A 14,000-nucleotide genomic window follows, 5' to 3' on the forward strand; every position below is an offset into this window, starting at 1 on the left:
GTTCAAACCACGTACCTCTGTGATTGCAGTGCAAAAAAATGCATTCTTTTTTCTTTTCTTTTTTTTTTTTTTTTAATTTTACTTTATTTTATTTTTTGTGTGTACCCTCAAATTTGGATCTGACAGGTACAGGAGGAGATTGCCCCTTCTTCTCCAGTAGAGCATCTGGTGGATTCGAATTGCAGTGCAGCTTCTTGACACTAGGCCACCAGAGCTCCCTAAAACTGCATTCTTAAAGTTAGCTAAAACAGGTTTTAAGACGATGAAAAATCTTAATCTGACCACCAGCCAACATTATTTTTTAGAGATTCTCTTGCTAAAATACCACAAACAACACAGAAATAAATAACACAGAGACAATTTTTACTAATGTTTCTGGCAGACTTCATATTCCTAAAATCTCCAGCATTCTTATATCAATAAGAAAATGGTAAATACTTTAGTAGAAAAATTTGTAAGGGACATAAGTAATTTCAGGGTTTAAAATTCTGTTTACTAGTATACACTCTACTAGTCAAATGAAAACAACATTTACCTGGTAGAGAGAAGAAAGAATACCTTTCTTCTCCTTTTTTTTTAGAGATACCATTTCTCTAAAATATGTATAAATGTATGATACAGAAGTTTGGCCCTTGGAACTGGTGTGAAGCCTGATTTGTTGTTGTTGTTGTGAACTGTCAAGTAGTAACCAACCTATAGTTGACCCTCCAGTGGGTTTTCAGTGGCAGTTAATCACACAAGAGGAGATTGATTGCCCATCCTCCCACAGAGCAGCTAGTGGATTTCAACCATCTGACATGTCAGTTTGTTGTATTTGGGGAATATGTTGTTCTAATTGCTGCATTACTTGTCTGTGTTTGCTATACTGAGATGATTTGTGGGAGGGTTGCTCTGATACTGAAAACTATATCATTAGTGTGTCAAATGCCAGAAGGGTTACCCATGGTGGACAGGTTTAATAGAGCTCCCAGATTAAGACAGACTAGGAAGCAGGATTTGCTGTCCACTTCTTAACTAACAGACCTCTCAGCCTTTGAGCTGTGGTGTTGGAGAAGAGTACTGACTGCCCATGGACTACCAAAAGAACAAAGGAATGTGTCTTAGAGAAAGTGCAGCCGCTCCTCAGAGGCAAGGATGATAAAAGCTTCACCTCACATACTTCTGGCACGCTGCTATGAGAGACTGTTCTTTGGAGAGAGATATACTTGGAATGGTAGAGAATGAGGGAAAGAGAGGAAGTGTGAGGATGGCACAGGATAGATAGGACAGAGTTCAGATCTGTTGTTCATATAATCCACATAGGTCATACTTGAAGACATCTAACAACAACATAGAAATTCATCAAAGAAGTAATTGGCAGGATATAGAAGAAGGGGCATTCTTTAACATGTTACTAGCATAAAACTGAAAGCTAGAAATCAGAATATTTCTCTAGCAGGAGCACTTTTAACCCTTTGGACAGGTTAGGTTTTTTTCACATCATAGGAAATTTAGCATCACTGGTTCTAGGTACCTGTCACTGTAATAAGCAAAGACGTTCCTACTTCTTCATACACATCCATGAACAGTGGTACCACTCCCACCTGAGAACCACAAGGTTAGATAAGCTTGATGTGTTCGCGAAACTAATTGACATTGAGTGTAGAGATAATGTGTATGTGTTTGTTTTTAATTCTTTGAAAAATTCTCATGTTGACTGAAAAATTCAGGTTATGTGTAGTGTAGGGCACTCTGGCCACAGTGTCTGTAGGAAATTGCACTACTGACCCATAGGAGGCGCCTCTGGCAGTTGGAATCCCCCGGTGGCTCCGCAGGGAAAATGTAAGCAGTCGCTTCCTGTGTGATGTACAGCCTCTCAGAAACCCCTGGAAGTTCCACTGTGAGTCACTTCCAGCCCCACAACAATGAGGTTTTGGTTGGTTTGGGGGGCTGAAAGGATTTCTCTATATATAGTGTGATAAACTGATTCAGTACAGTTAACAGAAAATTGTTGGTAGTGCCTGTTGTGTAGATGCTGACTCATGGCAGCTCTGTGTGTTAGAGTAGAACTTCCCCATCAGGTTTTCTGTACTATGGTGTTTGTCCTGCAGAGCTGTTGAGTGGTTCCCACTTCGCAGCCAGCAGTCAGGAACTTGACTTATGTATTATCTGGTGCCTTATTCAACAAATAATTGCATGTTTAACCTTTAAGAAGTACCCGACACTGTTCCCATTTCATATTCTAACCAAGACAGAAGATGTTTATGAGAACTGATAATCTCTATGTTTTATTATAAATAACTTTGCAATAATGTAGAGTTTTAAAATGAATAATCTATTACATGCACATTCAGATGTTACCCCTTTGGGTGGGAGGACGGAGAAACAGGAGAAGAATAACCTGGATGAGACAGATTGATTCAGTCACAGGGGTAATGAGGGGATGGAGTGTCAGAGACAATAAACTTGGCACAGGATAGAGCAGGGTTTAGGGCTTTTATACATAGGGTTGCTGTGAGTCACAAGTGACTCAACAGCACATAAGAATAACATATATACATTTAACTCCTAGACTATAGCAAATGTATTATAAAATTTTTGTCAAATGTTTTCTGAAACTAACTTCATAGGGGTGAATTGGGGTTCAGTTACTGATTTTGTTGATTGTCCTTCACATTACAGGTTTTCGTAGCTTTTAAGTTTGAAGGTTTTTTTAACTTTTTGAGTGAGAGGAATCCTTTTGTTTGGTAACTTTATGGAAAAAGAGATGCTACTATTTGGCTACCACTTCCTATTCAGCCAACAGTCCTGTGGCTTCAGCTCTTTTAACAGTGTCCTGTATCTCTCTGTGCTGTAGACGAAGATCTGTGTATCTTTATTTAACATGGCTGTGTCTCTTTCATTTCCTCTTTTTTATATTTTACTATTATTTGATGATGCTTGAAAAGTGAGGAAATTGTCAAAGTATGGATTCGGTATACCGTCCTGACCATCTCAGTTTCCAAGAATTCAGCGCCTTGTCCTGGACAGTGCAGGCAGTTAAGGTACTCTACTGGTAACCAAAGTTTGGTCGTTTGAGTTCATTCAAAGACACCTCAGAAGAAAGGTCTAATGGTCTGCTTCCAGAAATTCAGCCTTAGAAATCTGCATGGACTCTGCCTCATACAGTGTCACCATGAGTCAGAATCAACTCACCAGCAACTCATTCTTCATTTTCTATTATAAATACAGCATTTAAATTAAGAAAAAGAAAACTCATAGTTTTCTTCTATCAATGTCTTCTGACATTTGAAACTAGGAAGATACTGAAGTAATGATTATTAATTAAGATAACATCAGGAGGGACATAGCAGCATGTGGGGGACCTGTGTGGAAGTACAAAATCTGATAAAACTAGGTCTAGTTTCCCAGGTATTTGGACCTTTTCTCTAGACAGAGCCTTGAAATTGTTTTGTTCTTTTCATAGTTATCTCTGTGGTATCTCTACTTTAGAATTTGTAGGTTCAGGAATTCATAAAACAGCCTTTTAAGTACTACAAAACAACTCCATTTCTCTAAATTTAAGCAAACCTACATTCATAGCAACCAAAGTAAAGCTACTGCCACTGAATCAAGGTGACCCTTCTGATAGTTTCCAGGGTGATAAGCCTTTATCAGAGAGACTTTCTCCCATGGCACAGCTGACAGACTCAAATCCAGCAGCCTTTTTCTTAGCAGTCCAACACTTAATGCACTGTAGTACCAGGGTTCATGCAATAACATGTGATGTCATGATAATAAGTGACAGCTTCCAGTTGACTTTTTAAGTACTCTTATTTATGTTGATTCCCACTTTAATTTACTCTTTTATCACATGAATAGGACTCAGAGGCTTCCCTCTCTATCAAAACTATGCCAAATTCAAATGTGGAAAGAATAGTTCTTACTCTGAATATAATTAATTGAGGGGGGAACCTTAATAATTGTCTCAGGGTCTAAAAAATATTTCTTGACATTCAAATCATAATTTAAAAAGAATTCTTGGTCATAGTTCTGATTTACCTAAACCGTATTGTTAATTCATAGCTGCCAGTTAAAATGAATTTCATGATTGTCTTTGTTCCAAGGCACCCCACCTAAGGAAATAAAAATCGCTCTAATTACTGTTTCTGTTAGTTATAATGTTGTTCTTGTGTGCCATCAAGTCACCTGTGCCTCAACAACCCTATGTACAACAGTCCTAAACCCTGCTCTGTCCTGTGCCAATCTCATTGTTTCTGACACACCTACCCCCATTACCCCAGTCACTGAATCAATCCATACCATTGAGGGTCTTCCTCTCCTGTGCTATCCCTCCTCCTAAGCATGACGTCCGCCTCCAAGGAGCAGCGTTGGCTTCACCCTTTCCAGGACGAACCTGTTCATTCTCTTAGCAGTCCGTGGTATATTCAGTACTCTTCTCCAACACCACAGCTCAAAGGCATCAATTCTCCTATTTTCCCTAGTCATTGTCCAACTTAGGATACCAGAAATGTGTCTAGAAAATACATGGAGGGGAAGCATACATGTTTTAATTTACAGTAAAATCTGTAATAGTACATTGTACTGCTCAGCTATGCTTTCTACCACAGAAGTCCTAGGCATGGGAACATGATCAGCTGGACACAGCTGGATCTTGTTCCATATGTGCTGGTTAGACCACGTTTGAGTGTCCTGCTGCTCAAGGTCATCTCTAAAAACACACAGAACTCTGACAGCAAGGAGAAAGCAAAGAGCCCATGGCTGAGGACCCTAAATCACCAGGATATGGCCGTGGAAATCTAGGAGAGCCAGTCTTATTTCAGCACCTGCATAGCTTTCTTGTTACACAGTCCTCATTTTCTGTCTGTCATCCATTTGATAAATGTTGATAGTTGTAGAGAGGCTGCAGGCCTTTTGTTAATAATGTCTCTATGAGTCATGCTCGACTCAAACGCAATCAGCAACAACATTAGTTTGATTGATTTTAAGATGTAGGAGAAACTTTGGGAATTGCTACGATTCCTTCACACCAGGTCCTCTGGGTAGTTGAAGTCTTTACTAGATTCTAATGACAATCTTGTATTTACTTGACAACAGGAAGAGCTAAAGAAAGATCTGAAACTTAAGAAAGAAAAAGACCTGGCGCAGGCAGCCGCAGTGGCTGTGGCCCCCCCAGTGGCTGCAACTCCTCCAGCCCCCACGCCTTCACCTCCACCAGCCCCACAGCACACCCACTCAGGCCTCTTGCCCACGCCCACGCTCCCCACGCCTACCCAGAAGAGGAAGCGGGAAGAGGACAGAGACTCAGGCTCCAAGTCCAAGAAGAAGAAAATGATCTCTACTACCTCAAAGGAAACGAAGAAAGACACGAAGCTTTACTGTATCTGTAAAACGCCTTATGATGAATCCAAGTGAGTAGATTCTTTTTTTAAGCTTTACTTGTTTCCTTAAATTGATGATTTTGGAGAAAATGAGTAGGTAGTTTGGAATATAAGTGAAAGTAGTCAGAAGTGAGGGCTATAACACTTCATCTTCGTCTGTGATCTTCCATTTGACATGCTCTATTTTGGCACTAGTTAAATGTGTATTTCTCGTGTTCATGATTCTAACTGGTCTGGTGCCATATTCTGTCAAAAACAAGTACTCCATTGCTCCTTTGCCTTGTCCTCTTCTCTCTGGATTAGCTCCAAGTCAATCAGTAATGCTGTCTGAAGAAGGAGCAGTAGTTTTTGCCCAAATTGGGAGCATCCTTCCCGGGATCTGTTCACAAGCCTGTGAACACATTAAATTCTAGAAACCATCTGGAAGTGAAGGTAAAAGAAAGTTCACACTGACGTGGTTAGATTTTTCTAGTGCTTCAGTTTATGAAATGTTTAAGGGTTTGTATTGACTCTTGAACTTAAAGTTATTTTTTTCAGAGTTCTTTTCTAATTGGAACAAAAGTCAGAAAAATAAAGTTTCACCTTTTCTCCGTTATGATACTGAAAAGTCTGATGAGCATCACATGCTGGAAACTGCTTTTGACAGTTGTGACCTAAATTTAGAGACACAAATCAGTCCATTTAGTGTTGTTGCTTTGATAGTCATTACCTATTTTGACTTCCATATTTAAATAGCATTAAGATATTGACCAGCCTTTTTTGCCAAAATTAATTACAGTGTTTTTGCGGTACCAAAAAAATGTGTTTGATTGCTCTAAAATATATGACCATGTAGAATCAGGAATACTTAATGTCTGCTTTGTGGGGTGGGTGCCTAAATTATACATAAAATAAAATGTTTTGTTCTCTTGTGTAATGTTTTGAGTTGCAACATCGAAGCTGCTTGGGTGGGGCTATCTAAATCGTAATCTTTGCAAATGTCAGATCAAAATTTAGTGTGGCTAGCCTTAGCTGTATGTGAAACATTCCTCAGTTGAGATCAGTCCAGGCATCTTCAGTCTTCATTGTCTGACCTCTCTGGGAATGGCATATAATGGAAAAAGTGAAACCCCTGTGAATTGATTTCCCCCCTAGTTTAATACAGTGTACCTCACTTTAAGCAAAAGTAGATGATTTACAAAACAAAACATGATTGACTCTCTTTACAAAAGAATTTGCTTATAGAATTTCTTTAAATAGCAAAACTTGCTTGACTTATTTGACTCATAGAAATCTGTTTCATACATAATGTATGAATAACAGAGTTGCATAAAATGAGGTATGCATGTTTATGTGCTTATTCTATTGGAATCACCTGATTATTTTGTAGATATTTCATGTTTTTCATTATTATCATTTCCATATTCCAGGCTCATTCACTCCATGTTTTACGTGGGATGAGTTAGTGGTTTTTTTTAGGAGAATCGTATAATCCCTTAGAATCTATTTTACCCTGAGACAGATTTGAGAAGCAAGTAATAGGGTGACAGGAAAGAAACCTATAATTCACACCGTAAAGTGTCTTCCAGAACATAGCCTTCTGAGGGCCATGTATAGAGCGACCTCAGATGACCCCCACTCTGACAGTAAAAGCCATGTGAAAATCCCAATTCCAAAAGAGAACAAGTCAGTGGTGGTAGAAGACCACCTGAGGACCACTTCCATTGCTCCTGATGCCTTTGCCTAGAAATACCTTGGGAGAACATGAGTTCTGGTGACATCAGCGAGGTTCCCGGTGGCCCATACTAACCCTCACATTCCCCCACAGCTCGCTCCTGTCAGCATGGTATATGTCATTTAAGATCTTGTACAGGAAAAGCCCTTGAGGATTTAGAGTATGTGATTACCCAAAGTTACGCGTACAAGCGGTCCCACGGTACTATCTAAAACCTCTCAGGATATTCATTCTCTGCACTCTCGGTCACTGGTCTTGAACTAAAGTAGCTCCTGAAGAGTTGCTTCCAGTTAGTGACCCCAGCAACACTTGTCCCCATTTTCCAGCTTGTGTGTCCAGAGACAGGCAGGCCCATGTCATAATGTGTTAGGTGGAGACAATTTTGTATGAGATCAGATGTTTATTTAGAAACTTAATTACTACAGGCACCTTTCTCAGTTTTCCTCTTCATATCATGTTGTGACCATTTCTCTTCTACACGTGGCTGACCTGCATGTTTCTTACCTCCTATTTGGTGTTTGCGCTTTGCTTTGTTTTCAAATTTAAATTGAGATACATTTTCAAACCTATCTAAGAAATAGCCTTGACATTGAAATGGCTTCTGTGGCATAGGTTTGATAGATGTAAGTCTTTGATTCTTTGGCTTTGGTTTTGTGTCTGTTCCAGTCTCACACACTTTCATTCAGAGGACCCATTGTCATCAGTGTGCTGTGTATTTTTCCCCCCTAAACTCCAGTATGTTTCTAAAGACCCATATTTCACTAAACAGAGTATTTGTTGAAATTGATGTGAGTGACTATGTTTTCACACTTGATCCAATGTCAGATGCTGTAGCTTGCCAGGGACAGAATGAATGGTTGGTTCAGGATGTTTAGCCGACTCACTGCAGAAACTCATCCTGTAAGAGAAAGATCAGAGCAGAGAAGACAGGTTTACCTACAATGCAGCTCAAAATGACAACTACATTGTCATTTTCATTGTGAATACTTTTAGGTTCTATATTGGCTGTGATCTTTGTACTAACTGGTATCATGGAGAATGTGTTGGCATCACAGAAAAGGAGGCTAAGAAAATGGATGTGTACATCTGTAATGATTGTAAACGGGCACAAGAGGGCAGCAGTGAGGAATTGTACTGTATCTGCAGAACACCTTATGATGAGTCACAGTGAGTTCTGTTAAGAGCATCATATTTAAATAACTTAGGAAGCCAAATTGCTCTGACTGGTTATTTATTTTAAATTAAAAAGCAAGATTTCCCCCCCCCCCATGTATATTATACACTTACATTACAAATTCCTTCCCAGTTTTGTTTTGTTTTGGTTTGGTTTTTTTCTTTCTCTCTCTCTCTTTCTCTCTCTTTCTTTCCCTCTCTCTCCCCCTCTCTCTCTCTTTTCCCCTCTTTACCTTCCCTTCAAAGTTTTATGTTGCTTCATAGTGAATGTTTGAGATGCCTTGGGGAAAATATGGTTTAATGGTAGTTTTGATTCTTTGATATGTCAAATAGAAATTATAGAGAATTAAAACAGCCTGATTTGCTTGGACTTTATCAGTATTTGAAATGGTGCTTTATCTTAGGTTAGAAAACCACTAATTTGGGTTATAATCTTCGAGATTGGTATTTGCTTACAGGAATTTGAACTCCCAGTTATTATGAGCGACCCATTTGGTTTGACACCAGGTGAAAGATTTTTGGCTTTGTTTTGAACTTTAAAGTCAAATAAATACATTCCCTTTTTCTTCAAATTGGTTCTCAATATTAGTGTCCTTAATAAACATTTACTGTTTGTTCTTAACATCTAAAATACTAAATTAACATTGGAATGTCAATCTTCAGGAATATTACAACAACCATAATACTAAATCTATTTTATACCTCAGGGTTTTTAGCATGTTTTCAGGTGCATGTTTTATTACTTTTGAAAGTGTAAGTAGTGTTAACCCATCTGTTTTGAACTCACATTTCCCTTTCGGGTCTTACAGATTTTATATTGGCTGTGACCGCTGTCAGAATTGGTACCATGGGCGCTGCGTTGGCATCTTGCAAAGTGAGGCAGAGCTCATTGATGAGTATGTCTGTCCACAGTGCCAGTCCACAGAAGATGCCATGACAGTGCTCACCCCGCTAACGGAGAAGGATTATGAGGGGTTGAAGAGAGTGCTGCGCTCCTTACAGGTGAGAATCCACTCTGATGTCATGTTTGAAAGGGAAATCAGCCAGCACAACTTTATAAGCACATCGAGAGTTTGGACTTTGCAATCTGGAGTGGGTAATTCTTTAGACTTCAAACTTATCTTGCAAAGTGCTTCACAAATGTCAGTCTTTCCTGTACTGCTTACCTGAGGTTTGCCATGGCAACTCACCACCTCAGCCACTGTTTATCTAACACTTTCATTTTTAAAAATTCACTGTTTGGGGTTTTTTGTGTTGGTTTTTTTTTTTAAATTCACTGTTTTTAACCTAAATTTTTTTTTTAAAGAAAAGTTTGTCTCACTACCATACATTTTGTCAAAACCTCCTCTCTTAACTAAAAATGAAAAGGAGGTGGGAATGGGTTGCACAATTACTGTTACAGATGTGTTCAAGACAGAGAGCACTAGATTGGAACATTCCTCAGAACTAATCATAAGCAGAGGTGCTGAAGAGAGAATACTAGTCTCCGTCTGTGGTTGAATGTTACTTAGTGTCACGTCTCTGCCACTTCATTAACCACCAGTGATAAGCATGCCGCGCTCAACCTATCCCACCCTAGTTTTACAGAAATGATTATCGTTGACATAACTCAGATGGCAAGTTGTCAGGGACCAGAATACAGCCTCTTTTCACTCAGAGACTAGTTAATTCAGCTTGATGACTTAGAGTCAGTATTTCCACCTGGCAGTCACAATGCCTGTTTTTCATTACAGGCTCACAAGATGGCCTGGCCTTTCCTTGAACCAGTAGATCCTAATGATGCACCAGATTATTATGGTGTTATTAAAGAGCCTATGGGTAAGTATTAGAGCGCATACAGTGCTTTATTAGAAGTCATATATCTATCATCTGTGTGATTGCTATGTCATTAGTATCTCAAGCAAGGCTGATTGGCATTGCCACTTTGCAGATAAATTGGAAGACTTAATTTAAGTGTGCATAATTTGACCCAACAATTTCATTCCTAGATTTGATGTGCAGAAATGTATTGTTCATTACAGTGATATTTGCACATTAACTACAATGACCCTAAGTAGCCACCAGTAGACGAGTCGCTCAGTTCCTAGTTATGTGACCACAGAGTGGGAGGGTGTTCAGCTGTAGAAGAGTTAAGGAAATCCTTAAGTTAAACAAACCCTTAAGTTAAAGAAATTCTCTCCCTGTCACCTTGTCACTCCTTACTCATCTTTCCTTGCAGGACCACAGATGTGTAGGTAGCCCTCTCTACACCCAGAGAGTGCCTTTTTTGCTGCTATGAACACTTCTTAATTAATTTTAATGAACATTTATAGAGATTTTGGATTTCCATTCATTCATTATTTCATTTTTCTCCCTGCCCAGCCCTTCCCGTCAATTCGCTTTTCTCTTTGAAAAATGAAAGAAAAATTCTCCACTATGCAGCTTTCATTCTGGATTACTGTCATCATAATAATACTTAATCATATATTGCTTTTAAACCGTTTTCTCCCTCATCTGTTTCAATGTAGTATACATTATTTGTTCCCTCTTTCTCAGTCTCCCTTCAGCCCAGATGTTAGGCCCGTTTTACAACAGTGGCACTATGCAGTATTTGTCCTTTTTGTGACTGAGATATTTCAGTCAGCATAGTGTCCTCCAGGGTCATCCATTTTGAATAAATTTTCATGAGTTCTTTGTTTTTCACTACAGCATAGTATTCCATTGTGTGAATATATCATAGTTTCTCTGTCCATTCGTTTGTTGATGGGTACACTATGAATACTTTTAATATCTTTATTTCCTTAGGAAAAAAATTCTTAGAATTACAGTTTTTTGATTGGGGGGTGTGTGTGTGTGTGTATACACACTTTCTCCCTCCCCACCCCACCCCCCACATAAACAAAGTACTTCTGAAAAACAAAAATTAAATGAGAAGCCTAGCACTCACTGATCTCAGAATCTACTACCAAGTTGTAATAACCAAACCAGCATGGTACTGGTTCAGTGACAGATACATAGACCAATGAAACAGAATGAAGAACCTGGAAATTAACCTATCTTTCTATAGTCACCTGGTATTCAACAAAGAAATAAAATCTATCAAATGGGAAATGACAGCCTCTCCAACAAATGGTCCTGGCAAAACTGGACTTCCATCTGCAGAAGGTTGAGGCAGAATCCACATCTCACACCATACCCAAAAATCAAGTCAAGGAGCATCAGAAACCTAGAGGTAAAGCCCAAAACCATAAAGATCGTAAGAGACAAAATGGGGCAAAACTTAAAAGGCCTAGTCTGTGGTATAAAGAGGCTGGCAAATAAAGCCAAAAATGCACAAGGAGAGGATAACATTGATGGATGGAACCTTTTAATGATTAAGTCTCTTGTGTGCATTAAAAACTTTTTCAAGTAAGGAAAAAAGAACATTTACTGACTAGAGAAAGAGATTTGACAATGCCATCTCAGACAAGAAAAAGACCCTGTTAGAAAATGGGCAAAAGATACGGAAAGACTTTTCATGATGGAAGACATAGCCAAGAGACACATGAAGAAATGCTCAGAAACTGGCGGTACGTGAAATGCAAATCAAAGCCACAATGAGATGTCACCTCACCTCAGTTGCATTGACAAAGTTTTAACAGGACCACAAGCAGTAAATACTAGAGAGGGTATGGAGAGATTGGAACTCTCACACTGTTGGGGGGACTGTAAAAAGGCACAGCCCTCTCTAGAAGGCAGAGTTTAGCTATTCTACTGCAAGCCAAGGAAAGCAGAGCTAAGACCCCAACGGAGATTGTACACTGTTGTTCAGAGCAGCAGCATTCAAAATACCCAGAAAATAATGGAAACATTCCAAACACCTGTCAGCAAACAACTGGATTGCAAAAAAAAACCCACACAACTGGATTGAGAAAGTGTGTTCCAACAATTTTTAAAAATTATTATATAACATGGGAAACGGTAGAGAGTATTATGCTGAGTGAACTAACTTGGCACCATAAGAACAAATAATACAAGGAATTGTGAAAACAAGAAGACAGACATTTATGGGCATCCAGAGAAGAAGGGAACAGGAGGGCTGAATGTGGGGAGGAAGGAAATCACCAGATGAGTGCAGGGAGTGGGCAGGAAAACCACCAGTGTACATGAGTGAAACACAATGTAAACAGATTATTGTATGCAAACCATTAAAAAAAATTTTTTAAGAAAAATATACTTACTTGGTACATTTTTTATCTATGTCTTCAAATTTTCAGTCTCCTGGATTGTACCGGTTCTCCTTAAGGGACATCCGTGCCCTTTTCCTTTCCTCTCTTGAAACACTGGGAATTACTGCTTTTTTTAAGGGAATATTATTTATCTTTGAAAATACTTCTTTTCCATAGTAGTAAGCATAGAAATGGGCAAAGTTATGTGAACTTCTTAACATTAAAACAGAAACCCTCCAAAACTACTTGGCAGGTCTTGGGGTCTCAGGACCATACTTTGCTGAGTAACAGCTAGGGTCTATAAGGCTTTACAGTGGAAATACATCTCAACCTCTACAGCCTTGAGACCAGAACAGAATGGTCCACAGCCACCACTGATGACCATTTTGAAAGGGATCACAATTATGTGAAACAAAAAGAGAAAAGAGTAAAAATGGCTAGAGACTGTGGCCTTCGTCACCCATTAACCTGTAACTGACCACATCCTAGTGACACCACTTTGAGCCAAATAGACAGGCTTTAAGATGAGCAGTGACCTTTCTACTCAGTCCTTCAAACAGTCAAACATATGGGATCAAAAGTTCAGCGTTTTCCCAAATGTGAAGTTCAGAAGGTAGAAGTGGAAAAAAATAGATGGGTGAATGGAAACAGGAATCATAGGAAGACAAGTGCAAAAGTGAAAGACAAAAGAGTAGGCCTAGTGGCCAAAGGCCAGTACACAGGTGTAGGGAGCTCTGGTGACAAGAAGCAGGCTGTAGTCCCGAAGGCTCTGGGTTTCAATATACCAGCTGCTCTACAGGAGAATGATGGGCAGTTTCCTCCTAGGCAATTAATTGCCTCTGAAAACCCGCCTGAGGGTCAGCTCTGGATTGGTTCAGACTCTGTGGTACATACAGCATCAGGGAGAAAAATGAAAAATTTACCCCCACTGCCGTTCTGCCCCCTACTGGTGATCTCTGTTGATAGATTGGTAATCTTCAGTTAAAGCCAAAGCTGTGTGCTGGCTTGACCCTGTCTGTCTTTGATAATTCATGATATATCAATCTTTTTAATATTTTCTGAGTATTACCTATTCATACATTTTGTGTGGTATTTTAAATTGTGTGTGTGTGTGTGTGTATTATGTTAAATCGGATCTGACTAGTACAGGAGGAGATTGCCCCTCCTTCTCCAGCAGAGCATCTGGTGCATTTGAACCACGTACCTCTGGGATTGCAGTGCAGCTTCTTGCCACTAGGCCACCAGAGCTCCCTTTACATTTTGTGTTTTAAGGATATTTGAAAATAACTTTTGGCATACGATAGTTTTCAACATCATTTGATTCAGATGGGCTTATCCTTATGAATTTGTCTTTGATGACATGGTTGCAGTATCTTCTTCCCCATCCATAAGGTATATAAATACTTATTTGTTATCCCAGCATTTTTTATTATTTTAGTTTGCACCCTTAAGTTTTAATCCACTGTAAGGGAGAAAACTGTTTAAAAGAGATATATAACTAGGTATTTCTGTCATCACAGGAGACTAGAGCGAGGGCTACATGGTGGAGGGGACCTGGGGGAGGGT

General features: G+C 39.3%; 1 protein-coding gene across 1 annotated transcript in view; it reads left to right on the forward strand.

The window, feature by feature from the left end:
• BPTF (bromodomain PHD finger transcription factor) overlaps positions 1 to 14,000 on the forward strand; it is a 151,586-nt gene that overhangs the window by 113,829 nt on the left and 23,757 nt on the right. Inside the window, exons 25-27 of the mRNA XM_006886274.1 lie at positions 5,077 to 5,390; positions 9,057 to 9,249; positions 9,981 to 10,065. Of these exons, the coding sequence (XP_006886336.1) occupies positions 5,077 to 5,390; positions 9,057 to 9,249; positions 9,981 to 10,065 (592 nt within the window). The remainder of the gene's footprint in view (positions 1 to 5,076; positions 5,391 to 9,056; positions 9,250 to 9,980; positions 10,066 to 14,000) is intronic.

The sequence above is a fragment of the Elephantulus edwardii genome, unplaced genomic scaffold (genome assembly GCF_000299155.1).
Source record: "Elephantulus edwardii isolate Elephantulus edwardi_28Jun2011 unplaced genomic scaffold, EleEdw1.0 scaffold00048, whole genome shotgun sequence".
Taxonomy (NCBI): domain Eukaryota; kingdom Metazoa; phylum Chordata; class Mammalia; order Macroscelidea; family Macroscelididae; genus Elephantulus; species Elephantulus edwardii.